Source organism: Megalops cyprinoides, chromosome 1 (assembly GCF_013368585.1).
Source record: "Megalops cyprinoides isolate fMegCyp1 chromosome 1, fMegCyp1.pri, whole genome shotgun sequence".
In the NCBI taxonomy this organism is placed as follows: Eukaryota; Metazoa; Chordata; class Actinopteri; order Elopiformes; family Megalopidae; genus Megalops; species Megalops cyprinoides.
Window position 1 is genome coordinate 31019515 of NC_050583.1, and position 15732 is coordinate 31035246.

The window sequence follows — 15732 nt, forward strand, 5'->3', positions numbered from 1 at the left end:
TCTGACCTTGGGATAGACTCATTGAGCAGGCTGTGAGCCTGTGCCTTGGACACCATTTCTGAGAGTCGGTTTTCTTATGTTGATATTTTAATTTTTGAGTATGACTTTCACTATGAGCCTTTGGTGTTCTTGTGAGCATTCTGTCCCGGGAATTCTTTTTCCCTGGTGAGACTGTCCATAGCTGCAGTCTGCTGCATCATGACTTTTATACACCAATGTCTCTAGGAGTCTGTTTGTTTTCTCCAAGCTGCAGAATATGCTGCCTAATGAGTAGCTTGCTCAGGGAGCTAGTTCAGGTCCTTAGGATCCATACTTAATAATTTGCCCCAATATTGTGCTTTTTTTATCCCTGACAAGTTAAGTCAGTTGGTAAAGAGTGTGCTGACGTCTTTCTCAGGATGTATCAAATAAAATATTGATCTTACTGCACTGGTAAACAGCCTGGCAGCTGTCTTTCAACTGCAGAAGACTTGGTACCCTCTGAGTGAAGCACAGCTGCATTTTTTGTGTCTTTCAGAACACCAGGGCAGCAACAGTGCGTTTTGTTATACAGCCCAGTGCCTGTCTGTCGTTTGGGAATTAATATTGTTGGGAAATTGTGTTGGGTTAGGTTAAAAATATGCATAGGTTTGATAAAGTATACTGTGTGAATAGGGTTGCTTTAATTTGCATTGTAGATGGGTTAATGCACTGAAGCACTGTTTTTCTTTTTCACCACACATGAATGGGTTTAAAATTCAGTGCTGAAAGGTTCCAGCCCTGGTGATGGCAAAGGCTGAAGATGATTTAATCCCAAAACCCAGATCCATTATTTCCATTGATTGCTCTTATTAGATGGGAATTAAATAAATTCAAGCTGTCTGATTCGGTTTGCTGACACGTAGATAATTGATGGACTACAATGTCACAGAATACCTGTTTCAGACAGGGTTCTACAGAACTGCATGTACCAAATGAGCAGAGGCTGTCTAAGCAGACATGAAATTTACCTTTATGTCAGTCTTTGTTTGGAAGGCTTTATAGCTGTGTTCAACCCCTTCGTAAAGAAGCTGAGAGTAAAATAAGGGCACATTGTTCACTGATTCAGGGTAAAACCATGGTAGTCTGTAAAGGCATGGTGTATATTATTCATTAATTATAAAAGCCTATCTGATATTTACTTTATATATCACATGAACATTACGTTTAATAACATAGTAACCATTTTGACTTGCTAGTACTGTCATAAGTTTTCTCTCTGGATGTTTTAGACACCAAGAGTAGGCAGTGAGTCTAGATTCAACAATTTCATATTATTTAAAAAAAAAAAAAAAAATCCACCTTTCCTTTTTGGCATGCTTTCTATGGAATGCATTTGTGTTCGCTGCCATCCTTGATACCTTTAGAATGGAGTGGAAGTTCATGGAAGGCCTTAACTGCAGACCTTCTGTAAATCCATTGCCTAAGTTTGCCCAAAATCGACAGCACTGGCAGTATAACCTGGGGTCCATTAAATGAGTGGAGCATATTCTAATTTCACTGCAATCTCAATTACTCAATTTTGCATCACTGTCTACTTGTTAGATCTGCGCAGGCAGATGGAGAGTGCCGAGCTGAAAAACCAACGTTTGAAAGAGGTCTTCCAGAAGAAGATCCAGGAATTCCGCACCGTGTGTTACGTGTTGACGGGCTACCAGATTGACATCACTACGGAGAACCAGTATCGCCTCACCTCTGTGTATGCAGAGCACATGGATGATTCCCTGCTCTTTAAGGTAGGAAAGCTATTGTTGTAGAGTCTTATCAATCACTTCAGCACCAGATTAAATGTATTTAATGTTTACGCAACAGGTTGAAAACTCACTATTTCAGTCTTTCTACTGTGTGATAAAAATAAAAAGATAAAAACTTCTTCTTATGGATATTTAACAGAATAGCTCTTTAATCTGTAATTTACTGTCATAAACACATATTGCATTGCAAGGACTGGAGGAAGTGGATGAGACTTGATGAGAAGATGAGAGAATTTTCTTTTGCTTTTTTTTTGGAATAATGGTCAAATGAATTCAACTTTAAACAATTACTCAGAAAATACAACATACCATAATTATCAAACATTGCTGTAATCGCTGGAGGGAAAGTGAAACAAACTGCCTGTCTTTATCAGTTTGCTACAAAGCTTTAATGAATACCAGCCATAAACAAAGAAATTATTGCCGTGGAGAACTGCAGTTCCCAGCGGTTTATGGTATGATGTAATGTCAGAAATGTTTTCTTTTGTTTATCATTGACATTATTGTTGTCTTAATGTAGAGTCTGTACCCAAATTGTAGCATCACACTGTAGGACAACAGTCAGCATTCCTGCTTCAGGCAAGGATCTGAGCTTGCTAACATTCTGGAAGAAGAGAGGAGAATATAACTGCAGTTCTGTAAATGGTTTCCTAAGAGCTCTTAAAATAACAGCATGTGCTCCTCGTTTTTCAATAGTTGTGTTGAGAACAATGTTACCATTTAGCTGGAGGAGCGGTTAAGTCAGATGATGCTTCCATATGGTTTGTTTCTGTCACACTGAAACAGCTTCATTCCACCTCTTGTGTGAATGCCTACATAGATGACATTGTTTCAGAGCTTGTTCATGTACAAGAGGGAACTCTCTGGAAATCCATTCCCCAAAAGCATTTAAGTCACTCCTATCATAAATATCGATAAACAATTGATTAATTAAGCAGCTCTGAAACCTGCTGCTGTTACTACTCCCAGTCCTAAACTTTTCCCCAGAGGGTTTCATCTACTTTAATAGATTTAGCATTCACAAGTAAAATTTTAAATCTAACAGTTTATTGACCCAGTCAACCTTCTTCTCTGAAGCTTTTCAGCTTTTTTGAGACTCTTGAATAAATGCTTTTATAGAATTTCTCCATCCTAGAGGAGTTATTTCATTAGGCTACCATGTCATGGGCTGGTTTCCTGTGGGGTTTTTTTAGAATTACATTGCCGCCAAAGGTACTGTAGATTTAGCAGAGGTCATATTATTGCCCATATGTGTCTTTGTCTGCCTGTCTGTTAATACAGACAGTCAAAGGCGATAATATATGAAAAAAGTGAGTGAGTAAATGAATGAATGTATGTCTACATGTTAAGGACGAAATTTCTACATTTATGGCTGATACAAGTGCTATTTAGGATGGTAAGGCACACACTCATCTGAAGGTATGTTTTGAATGTGGTCCTTTCATCATTACCAATATGACTACTTTCATGTTTTAGCATAAAATGTTAATCATCTGTAGAAAATATGACACTAAGCTTTCAAAGAAAAGGGTCCTATTCTCCTCAGTCTTCTATATGGTTGCCTCACAACTTATGATTTAGTAACACCTGATTTCTGATTTAATTCATTCTTCCCTTGAACCCTATACTGCAGCCTGTGGGAATTTCCTGTTGATCACCAAAAACGAGTGAGCCAGAGAAATTAAAAAGAAAACAGGTGTCAGCATTACCCAATATGGCCTTCATATGCTGTATAATTTGCTAATGTTTTGGAATAAACACCCAGCTGAACATTTATGGAGTATCAGCATAGCAGGACTAGGGAACTGTGATATAACCAAGGGGCAGCACTCAGGTTCTCTACATTGCTGTGGCACTGGCTGTGAGCCATTGGCTAACCAGAATATTACATTTCTGCCACTTCACCACATTAACTTGAAATAGCATACAACATGTCCCTGTTTTGATGAGTAGGATTTACCTTTTATCTTTTTAACATATGTATTTCCTAAACTCCTTTGTCTTCATGACGTATTTATTCCAAATGAGTCAGTGGTGGGTCTTTCAGCATGATTCCTCAGTTATCTTTAAGCGTCTGGGGGGGTTTTATGGACTTCACCTCTTGATCACAAAAACATCCTGATCCCAGCTTTTTATATTGGAAATTGATCCTCTTAGAGAAGCTGTTTGTTTTGTCTGCAACTTTAAATGAGGTGGGTGCATGCTGGGCTCTCCTTCAGGTGGTGTTGGACCAGAGTTTGTGTGCTGGAGTCACTCATGCGGGCATAAATGCATTCAGAATTTTCAAAGTGCTCATTTTAGAATTGGGTACAAGTGCGTTCATCCATGCATCATGTTGCCGTCACTTTTTTGTTTTGTTTGTTTAGACTTGTCCTTAAAACATGCTGTTTATTTTGCAAGGGCCCTGTTGAGATCTGCTTCTTCTGCCTCACATGCACCCGGTTGACGGTGGTACGTCTGTAGCTAATTACATTCAGGTCGTGTTCCACCCTGCCCCAGCACAGGGCTTCAGCTGCCAGGCTGAGATTGATGGATGTGCAGGACTGGAGGGGAGTATTGACTGGCGAATTCGCAGCCCAGCATTGTGGAGGCAACACTTCTTCCTTTGAAAAAGCCACAGATTGCCTTTGATCTGACGAGAAGAGTAATTAGAATGTGGGTGGAGGTCTGTGTAGTTTCTGCTTTTCCCTGGTGCAAACTGAATGGAGCACAGGTCTGTGATGTGGATACCTCTCTTACGCCTTATGCATTAAAACAGTGGCCCACAGGAGCCCACAGTAATGCATTCATGCCTTTACAGTGTTTCCTGTCTAGTGTCACAGCAACTTATTAGGATCTAAATAAAAAAGCTTGTTATTAGGATCATCACATTTGCTTTTTTCATATTTTTTCATTTTGTTTTTGCTAGGACAATAGCTAGGACAAGCTGTTGCTACTGGTAAATATTAAAAGTAAAATACATATACTGTCGGTAGAGATCGGTGCATCAGGCTCCCATATCATTAGCTATCACACTGTCACAGCATGGCTGACACAAATAACAGATTTCGTAGTGTTTCAGAGTATAGGCCGAGATGTTGCTGGAGTTTTGCTGGTGAAGATAATGCTCACCATTGTCATGGAATCCCTAATGTACTGAATCATCTCTCACATTTATCCAGGTTCTTAAAACAAACTGGTTTACATTTTTCAGTGAAGGGAGAGGAATATTTGAAATTATCATTACTAGCAAAATCAGATATCTAATCTGCTGTAACGGGGAAAGTGTCTTGAGTGAGTGGAAGCCAGTATATACGTAATCGACTATAGTCCTGAGGAAGGATCTGACCAAGGGAATTCAACTGGAACAGCAGTGTTCAATATTCCCTTAATCTGTGAGATGAAAATAAACAGAGCCAGGCTGCTTTAGATTGAAAGGCGACTATAAATCCTCTCTCTAAAATTATTTTCCACCATTGCCAAGAGCTCTTAAACCCTTAGTCTTCATGTGGATACAGTTCGGGTGTGTGTTATCTGAGTAAAGTGTTTCCTTTCTAAACACTCATTTTGAGCAGTAAATGGATTGAGTCAAGATCCATCACAGGAATACTAATCCCTTTTTGATATTCTGTCACCTCTGAGTCTCACACTTCAGACGTTTGTTTCTACAACCTTGACTAATGAGAAAAGATATCTAAAATAATAAACATTTATTTATCAAACATAATTTAAACATGTAACATGATATACAAGATATGTTATCAATTGCAAAGAAAAAGAAAAAATTGGTGAATGTTTTTGTTTTCTTTCAATTAAGGGATAAACTTGCAACTATATTTTAAGCATGTGTTTATGAATCTAATTTGATAATTTGTTATACGAAGCAGAATTTTTCAACAGTGTTAAAACAATATATATAGAGAGAACTCTCATTGCAGTTATTGTTACATTGTTACATCTGTGATTTCTACTAAAAGTAGGGAGTATACTTAGAGAGTGTCTACTTAGAGGGTATCCTTGAAGCGAGTAGGAAGTGAATTAAAAAAAATTAAAAACCTAATCATATTTTAGGGGGCTGCTGAGTTATTTTACATCCACAGGGCAATATTTGCCTTTAAGCTTTGTATGGGAACTGTTGTAATGACAGTATTCTGTGAGATGACTCTGTGCCCCCTGTAGTTGTGAGATGATAGTGAGAGGGGGGGATTCTGAATGATAATGTGGTGAATGATGCAAACTCATTTATAATTGATCTCATGAATATGATGAATTTGCTTATCAGTTTTAAAACGGAGCATATGAAGGGATACCAGAATCCCCAGTCAGAAGTAATTTAGTGTTTTTCTTGCATTAGTGCACATCCATCAAACCATTAAGCTTGACAGTTTGAGATTGCATAAACATTTCTTCCAACCAAGAAATAAATCAATCAATAAGGAGATATGGATTAAATGCTCATTTACATTTGTAAGATGATTTTATCTTCCGTGCACCTGAGTAAAAAGTAGTTTCCATACATCAGCAACTATAGCATCAGCTCTCTTCTCAGCTCAGTTCTTTCAAGTCTCTTGTAGTTTATAAACCAAAATATATCACATTGTGGAATGTTTCTCAAGATACTTATGGCTTCTGCAATAACTAACGTCTAAATACATAAAATTTGCTTATCTGATGGTATAGGGTGACATGAAATAGGTGAAGAATGGGGATTTATGGTCATTGAAATACTAACATTGCATGATTCTGGTTCATGGTAGAACAGCACGGTACATGGAGACCTTTCATTGCTTTACTGTGCATGATTTTCTGTTTAGTATGTGCCTGGCTTGTCTGTCTTATGTAATTCTATTAGAATGCAAATGTACAGGGGCTTTATAAAAGCTTCTTGTTTGAACTGTTCGTTTGACTTGGGAGATCACAGAGCTCAGCCCACTCCATCTCACTCTGCTATAGGAAGCCTGCAGCTTTTGTCTCACATCCTCCACCCCCAAATAGTTTAATTGGATTAGTGTTCTACACATTTACAATAGTTGTATTTTTATTTTCTGGTCCTCCTGGCTGGTTAATTAGAGGCCATTGAGAATTGCTATTCCTGCATTCTTTTCTCTTATTATTGTGTTTTTGAAGATTATCTACTTTCCAAAACTGATTAAAAAGCGATTATCAGAGCTGTGGCTGGTCAGGAAATTGGAAAAGCTGAAAATTATTTGACTTCATCTTAGCTGATTTGCATTAGAATATTCATCTGTTGTTAGTGTATTTAAAGCATCCAAGAACACGATTCGGAGTTGAGAGAATGTATTTCATCTCATGGAATTATAGATGTTTGCAATAAATGACAGGTCAGAAAGCCTCATTATGTGATTCACTAAGTCATTTATAAGTCACAGTTTTCTTTTGTTACACTAACTATTTGAAGAGCTTGTGGTAACTTTGCCATATGCCTTCAGTTGTTTGAAGTGATGTGTAGTTACTACGCTTTGCATGCAGGTTTAAGTTTCAGTGGGATTCATTAATTGTTTTTTGTGTTCATGGATTTATAGTTTTGTGACACGTTAAGCATAAGTGTCGGTTGGTGTGTGGATCACTTGTTGTTGCTGAACACATTATTGCAATACTTTATGGATACCTTTCTTAACTGTGACATTCACCATCATTTAGGTCTAAGAAAAAAAAACACTGACACAGTTCTTGCCCTTTTTCATCTATATGGTTTGAATGTAACAGATGGTAATCAATGTGGTTTTCCCTTTCTGTCTGTTTCAATGGCACACAAAGACTGCCTGAAAAACACATCAATTTGATGAGAGACAAAATTGACATGAAAAAATGAATGCATTTATATCTCCTGCAGGGGGAGAGCTTGAAAGTAATGTTTCTGATGAGTCAGCAGGGTTGTGTGGACGCTGGCTGAATGAGAAGCAGAGATTGATCGTCTGATTTAAGACATTAATTTGAGTGACTTCACGGCAGAGAGTGATTTATTAATGCTTGGAGGAATATGAGACAGAGCTGAGACAATTGCTGAAATTCATGCGTAAAATAATGGTTTGCTATTTTGAAAAGAGAAAAAAGTTAATGATCAGTGTTTTGTTTTAAATGCCCAAACAATCCCAACCTTCAGAGAGAGCAGCTTCATTAAACAGGACTCTTAGAGAAAAGTTTGAACTGCATCGGGCGCCATGGAGCATGAATAGAAATAATTTAGCCTGCTTGAAATTATTGTAAGTGTACATTGTCAGTACACATTAATAGTACACATTACAGGGATCCAAGTTATCTTCTGTTTTAATACCAGAAATATTTCCGTTGTACTTGGAATTGTCCAAGTGCACCCCTTGAAACCTTACTTGTCAGCACAGGAAGGTGACCAATATGCTTAGGCTTTCATATTCCAGTTATTTGCTGAAGTTTGTTTTAAATGTCTGGTAGAGCAAAGCTTTTAATGGAAAAAAAGTCTTACATTTGAATGAATACTTAAATTATGCAATTGCTTAAATGAAGGAAATTGGCTGTTTGTTAGTTTGAAGATGCTGGGAATTGAACAGCTGTTACCGCTATGTAATAGTAATCTTAACTATAACCAGAATGTGACATTAAACTTAAGTAAATTGGTATGTATCTTCCATGCTTAATGTACTGCCATAAAAATACAAACTGTATTTCAATCAGTATATCCAAATCATTTGCAGAAAGTGATTTTCAAATATATTATTCATCCTAGATTAACACCAAAAGGTGTTCGTGGCAAAGTTTCAATTTTGAATGTCATAATTTAAAGAATTATTTGAATAAGACTGAAGGGGATTTTAAAGACTTAAAAGATGGTGAGTTGATCTTGCTGCCAAGAGATCTCTTATTGTTCACAGACCATTCTTGTCCAGTGTAATTACCAGCCCATCAACCATTCCAGACCGTTTTCTTTAAGGCCCAAGCTATCTGAATGTATGTGTAACAACCTTGATATGCATATTCCGATTATGATCTTAATGATACATTTCTATGAAAGCATATCAGTTCCTCAGGCTGTTTCCGATAGATGAAACTATATTTGGGGGCCTCCCTTGAGACTGTCTCTTTCATAATTTCAAGGTCACACATGGTCTGCTCTGCTGTATGTTGTGATTTTCACATTGATTACTGGTTGTAGGAGGACAAAGGTCTTTTTTTGTCACTCACATTACTCTGTATCCCAGTTCATTTCATAGACTTGCCCAACCTGGGATCTTGGTGGGCAGAAAAGACAGCTTTCATTTTTTAATCTTCCATTTTAATATTTGATGATTCCAATAATTTTTTTTAGCTTTCATTGTGAATTATATTGATGTAGTGTACTTTTAGACTTCGATATTGTTAATAACTAAATTGCATTAAAACTGTTAGGGTGCTACATACCCAAGCAAATTCATTAGTAAGATCCTTACATCAGTAGAGTCTCATGGAACATGCCATGATGTGCAGGAAACAGTGATATCGTGAATAGTTTATTGAATATGAAACCTTCAAACAGTATTGTAATGTGTGTGTGTTGTTGCTCTGATATCACTCCATAATGTAGATTTGGAAACAGATTTGGAGTAGGAATAGACCTAGCATATGCTCAGTAAGCCTCAACTTTTTCATTACATAGAATATAAACCTCTGTTTTCCCTAGCAGCACAGTAATAGAGAGCTCAAAGCTAATTTGTGCAAAGATGGAAGTTCTGACCCTGTTCTCCACCTTCACTACCTTGTGACCCAAAGTTAAACAGCTTACGCCCATATTAGAGTGGGTGAAAATGGTCCATTATCCATTTTTATATCTTGCAGCAAGAACATGTGATGGACATGTATTATATATTTTATTTGCCTTTAGAATTCCATTTAGCAATTTACAATTCAGCGCTTTCTTGGGAAACATTTCATCTGGTGAGCCTAGTCACACACAACATTTGTTAAAGGTGTACATGAAAGAAATTTGGTTCAATAAGGTATTTGCATCATATTGTATTATATGCAAAAATGTCACCTCTTGATCAGAAAATGTTTATCAAGCGTGATCAGAGTTATCATGATAGCAGAATTTTGCAGCTCAAATACAATGCCTGTTTAGTACCTTGAAATTCAGTTACTGCTGTTGTACTTGGGGGGTGCTGGTGTTGGGGGATTGTTATATATCGATAACAAGCTAGCTAATTGCATCATGCAGTGTAAGTGTGATGAAAAGAAAAGCATGACTGTAACTGTAGTTCAAATGGAACACACATTTTGTTGTTATTAAAAACAGATGGTGAAATGCAATATTGCAAACTGTTTGACCAGGCATCACATAGGCTAGTGTGCATTTCACAAGTTTCGTAATTATGTTAAAAAATCACAATAACAGTTTCTTTATTTAGACAGGTGTGTTTTTTACACATAAAATTGTTTCTTTCATAATTGAATTAATGTATGGTTTTCTACACATATTAAACTGGTACAGTGTAGCAGGAATTGAACTTTGTGATTGCATGTACAGTGTTTTGTCTAATACACCACGACTGTAGATGAATGAAGATTATCACATTTAAATCACATAAATTGTAACTGATGACCACATTCGTTCTAAATAACTAAGTGAAGGGACATGGAAATTATAAATTAGTAGAAGGGGAATTTCACACTGACGCTAGGAGTTATTGTTGCCAAGACTTATTAATGTATGGAGTTGTCTATCAGGATTCATGGTGGAAGCAGACACCAGGCTTGATACAGTGCTTGCTACACAGTAAACTGTGGGAAAAATAGCTAGCCTTGTTGGGCTGAATGTTATTGTTATTAAATAACCTTGTTATTAAAATTCTTATACTCTGTGTAGTTTCACTGCAGCTATTTACATTATATCAAAAAGTACACAGTAGTGTACTTAAAACTACAACTAAAACTACTAATTACTCGTCTTACTTTTACGATCACAGTGTCTTCCTGAAATGACCGTCCCTGCAGTCTTATTATGCATAGCTCACTTAATGTGCTTTGTTTTAGTTAAACTGTACTGTGTGTATATGAATCAGTGCAGCAGCAGCTGTGGTTTAGTTCTTGTTGTTAACTGGCGATCACTCTGACAAATGTCAGTCAGCTTGGGTTAAAATGACAATACATTTTCTATCGTTGCCTGTACCTGCAAGGTTTTGTAGGACACTGTATCCAGTGGATGTTGTCTTGGCAGTTAGCGTTGCTTTCTGTGTTCATTTGCTGTGTTGTCTTTGAAATATAGCAGATCTTCCCAGAGTTGGTTGTTAATTTGTGCATTCTCAATAATGGCATTTTAGTTCATTTAACGGGCACGAGTGCACACCTCGCCAAGGATGATCACGTGTAACTAATACAGCTTTATTTCGTGGTCACAGTAGATAAGAGAAGCACAGCATAGGGATTGGAAACATAATATGGAACTAAAGCATGCTTATGGGAAATTAAGTTCCATTTGAAATTAGACTTGTACAGAGTGTTTGCAATCTGAGCCTGGCTGCTGAGGCTTATTAAAGCCCACCGAAAGACCAGAGCTGTCATTTTACTGCGATATACAGGGTTAGAACGCTTGAACAGTCATTGGCACTAATTAGGAGTCTTTCTCTAATGTTGTGATTTAAATGTCTGCAGTGAGAGGATGCACCAGACTTGGCTTGGCCTCTGTAGCCCCTCATTAGGATTTTATCAGACTTCTTTAAATTGTGTATCAAATGAAGGAATAATTTGCTAGCATTGGCTGGCTTTTCACATTTATAACAATGCCTGAACTACAAAGAACAAGTTTCCCAACCTTCCTTTTGTTTGGTCATACATATTCAAACTACAGCATTTTCTTGGCAAGGCAAAATGGAACAGGTTCATAAATTATATTTCCCTCTGTATTCATGCCATCTCATTTTAATTGGATATTGATCATTGCCACTTAATCAACAAGTTGAAAGATAAGTGGAGTCATTGTTAAGGACTTGCCACCAGAAACGTTTAAAGTTATTAACAGAGGAGATTTCTGGTGGCATGCTATTTTATTTTTTTATCTTTTAGGATGAGAGATGGTTAAGGTTTTTTGAGGCATTTAGGTGGTATTTTGATTTGAAAACAGGAACTTGAGTGTTAGTTATAAGACAGCTCAGTTGAACACATAGTTGGAACATGTTATTGGTCACTTGTAGTTATGAATTGATAAATAAACCGACCTATCAAAACTAATGTAACTGCAGAGAGGGGAAAAAAACAGTTCACACAAAAAGTCCAAATCTGGAACTATTCTTTCCTGCTGAACAAAACTGGTTAAAATGTTAGCCTATTCAGGTAGTTTTTGTCAGTTGCCTCATCAGACTTCACACTTCCACTCTTAATGAATGTCTGTCTTCTGCCACGTGTGTTTTGTTTGGGACAAACATTTTTAACTGTAAACATAGAACAGAGGAAAGGAGAACGATCTCTTGATTGTTCATGGTGAATATTTAATGAAATTCTTTGTGGCACTGGGTTAGATAAATCTTTAGGTTGGTCAAAGGCAACAGCCAGAACAAATCATTGCAGTACCTACACTGAGGCAAGCAACATGTTTCATCCAGACTCTACTTCCTTGGACAGCATTGACCAGCTTGGCTGAAATGTGTTGCATGCCTCTGAGTGTAGGTACTACAGTGATTTGTCCTGTCTGTTGCCCATGAGCAAGATAGTCTTTTTTCTTTTGTAACCCTATGCCACAAAGCATTTAATTCAGTGTTCACCTAACGCAGTCAAGGCACTGTTCTTTTTTTCCTTTTTTATAACTAATTAAGCCTGTTTGAGCAATTGTTTCTCAGACACTTTGTTCATATTTAACTGGAAACATTAAAAGATCCTATGCAGTAACAGGGACACTGCTCAAGAGGATGCTCTTTTTTTAAAGGAGACATTAAACCAAGGTCTTGACTCACTGTGGTCATTAAAGATTCCATTGCATGTATCGAAAAAAGTACGGGTGTTCCCCAGTGTGCCAGTTAATCTCTGAATCTGGCTCTCTCAATCTATCCATCTGCCATTACCCAATTTAGTTGGCTCAGTGAACCCTTGAATGTACAACAAGAAGTGCTGTGTGATGAGCATTGTGGTACGAAGTGGCAGCTGTCCATCATCTCGATTAGTGCTGTACTTTTTGTGAGGTAAATTGCTCCCCCTTACTGTGAAGTCCTTTTACATCCTTGAATGTAGCCATGAGTGGCACTGTTGAAATGCCATTCATTTCAAAGTAGTATAAACTAGTGGGTTTGAATCATTTTTGCAATCCTGTATTTATTACAGATTTAAAACCTTATTAACTAATATTTTATGTATTATTAGCGTAATGCATATGATATGTATTTTTTTTATTCTCAAATAACCCAAGCTTAGTTCCCAATGATATGTAATGCCCTATTTATTTAAATTTTTAGATATACTTTTTTCTTTGGGTGTCAATGGTATATTCTTCTTTCTTCTTTGGAAAGTCATCTTTATCCACACCCCAGAAGCCCTGCCAAAGATGCTTCTCTTTTAAATGCAAACAGTGCTTCCTTTCTTGGTTAGTAATCAGCATGCTCAGTCAGGGCAAACCATCCGGTAGGTTTAATCTGAAGTTCATCTTTTGCAACTTTGTCATGTTTATTGATGTTGCCTCTTGTTACCTCCAAGTTTCCAATGCCTGAGAGGTACATTAAAAGCATGTTATTGACTTCAGCTGTGGTGCTCTGCACTGTCACCTAATAATTTCTTGTTTATTATGTTGCACATGGAATGGTTAATATCTCTTCTTTGCCCTCAGTGACCAGCTGGTTTATGGACCTGACCTAAATTCATATTCTTTCAGGCATTTCCTGCTGCCTACCTATCCGCGTGTACTGCGTTAGTATTCCATTTTCTGCTTCATATTAAAGTCATGAATGGTACTTTTTGGTTGTTGTTTTTTTTTTTTGTAAAAGATGTTTCTCTTTGTTTCTTATGGGATGCCTTTTATGAAAGCAATCCTTTCGTGAGACCATTTAATTGTATGTGTTGGAATATAGTCGTTAAAATGAGCATTGCTGGATATGGTTGGTTTCATTATATTACATTATTATTGTCATTGCTAAATGATAATAATGTAGTGGTTTCATATTTGTATTTGTGTATGTTTGTAGTTGTAATTAGTGTTTTTGTTTACCATTGCTCAAACAAATTAAATCAAATGGCAATAAAGGAATCGCGATAGAGGGTATGGTGCCGTTGGCAGTTCTCATGAGTCATGATTTCTGGATGGTTCAGGCAAGTCTGAGATGATTGATTCAGAGGGGGGGCACTCTGATAAATGACCTCCATGAACACTTATCAAATCTCAGTGACCCAGTTCTGAGGCCTGGATGTAAATTTAATATCCTCATAAATGGTCATATCTGTGGCAGCTGAAGCGCCTTTAACTATTAGGTTGAGGGGCTACTCTTTTATTACATGTGAGAAGTAAATGATTTCATTATCTTTGCAATGAGACTTTATTTGATCAAACACTAGGCTCCCATTTCTCTGCTTGGGAACACTTCATAGGCCTGCTGAAATATAAATGCTGGTCCTTTATAAAATAAGGAAGCCCTTCAAAACAAAGTTAATGTTGCCACTGTCAGTGGTTTTGGTTTTGGTGGTAGTAGTAGAAGTAGGAGTAGTAACCACAAGGAGCAAAACCACAACAGAGCAGCCACAACCTGGTGAATGTTTTATATGGTGTGCTGCTTAAATTGGATTTATTACACATTAGTGATGGCAAGGAGAGAAGCAGTTTGTCTAAATTAAAGACAGTATTAGTTTAAAATTTTCTTTTTCTCCCCAAATAATGTTAGTGTTGTCCTCCCATCACCAGAAACACCTTGATTTATCAGCTTGTTAGACTGAATAATTTTGTATTCTCTCTGCATAGAGAATGTGCAATCCTTGTCTGTCTGCTACTCTTCCTTTTAATTTCTTTTGCATCGTGATGTCATCATGACTCCATTAAGTAGGAAAACCTGAGACCATTTAGTTATCCTTGATCTGTTTTTTTTTGTCTTACTTCTGAATTCCTAAATGTCTTTAGAATAATTACCTGCAGCACTTTACAATGCTGAGAATGGTGAGGTTATTTGTTTTTGAAAATTGCCAGCCTCTTACATTAGCCATTTTTAGGTTTAATGAGTGTCATGTCCAGCTGTGCACACTGTGTGTTCCATGCTTTCTTATTGTTTCTCTTATTGCAGTAAAAATGAAACCAAATGCACCGCTTGTTGAACAGTGTTAGCTCTCTGTAGAGATGAATATTGAAGTAAAATGTGCATACAATGTCAATACAACAATACAATAGGTATATTTGTATATATTTAAACGCACTAATGCATATTGTTTTTTTAGTCAGGCTGGCTGGCTTAGCCAATACTTTGTGCACAATATTATAGTATCATATGCTGCTAGCTGCTGTATTAACTTGCTGTCAATACAATAGTTACAGTATTTCCTACCTGCCTCTGTAACTTTTTTGCAAGAAAAAGTCACTGTTTTGAAAATTGATATCCACATTTCCCAGCTTTTTGTTGTGTTTGTGTTGCTATCATGCTATCACAGTGACATGATAATGTCGATTGTTCCGTCATAGAGAAAATATTCTGGTTGATTTGAATATGTGTGGGCCTGTGGCAAAATACACTTTGCAAAATGTCATTGAAAGTATTGTGTACTCAAAATAGTTTGTGAGCTCTTCCATAGCAAGTTCTAGATCCTCACTGGAGTTCTTAAATAACATTGTTTATGAAATAGATCCAATCTGATTGGTCAACATGGCATCTACTCATACTGTTATTCATGATAACAGCACAGCTGGCCATGTGTTATGAAAATGCCTAATCACTTTACATATCAGTCCACAATCAATAACAAATGTTCGTTCATTGGTATACAAATTAAAAGTGCCTGGTGCGCTTAGCTAGTAGCACCAAAAATAGTAGCACTGTAAATCTTAAACATGTAT

At 37.0% G+C, this 15732-nt stretch overlaps 1 protein-coding gene across 1 annotated transcript in view; it reads left to right on the forward strand.

Moving 5' to 3' along the window:
* Window positions 1–15732, forward strand: part of mad1l1 (mitotic arrest deficient 1 like 1) — a 206873-nt gene that overhangs the window by 106126 nt on the left and 85015 nt on the right. The window contains exon 17 of the mRNA XM_036535154.1: window positions 1564–1754. Within this exon, the coding sequence (XP_036391047.1) occupies window positions 1564–1754 (191 nt within the window). The remainder of the gene's footprint in view (window positions 1–1563; window positions 1755–15732) is intronic.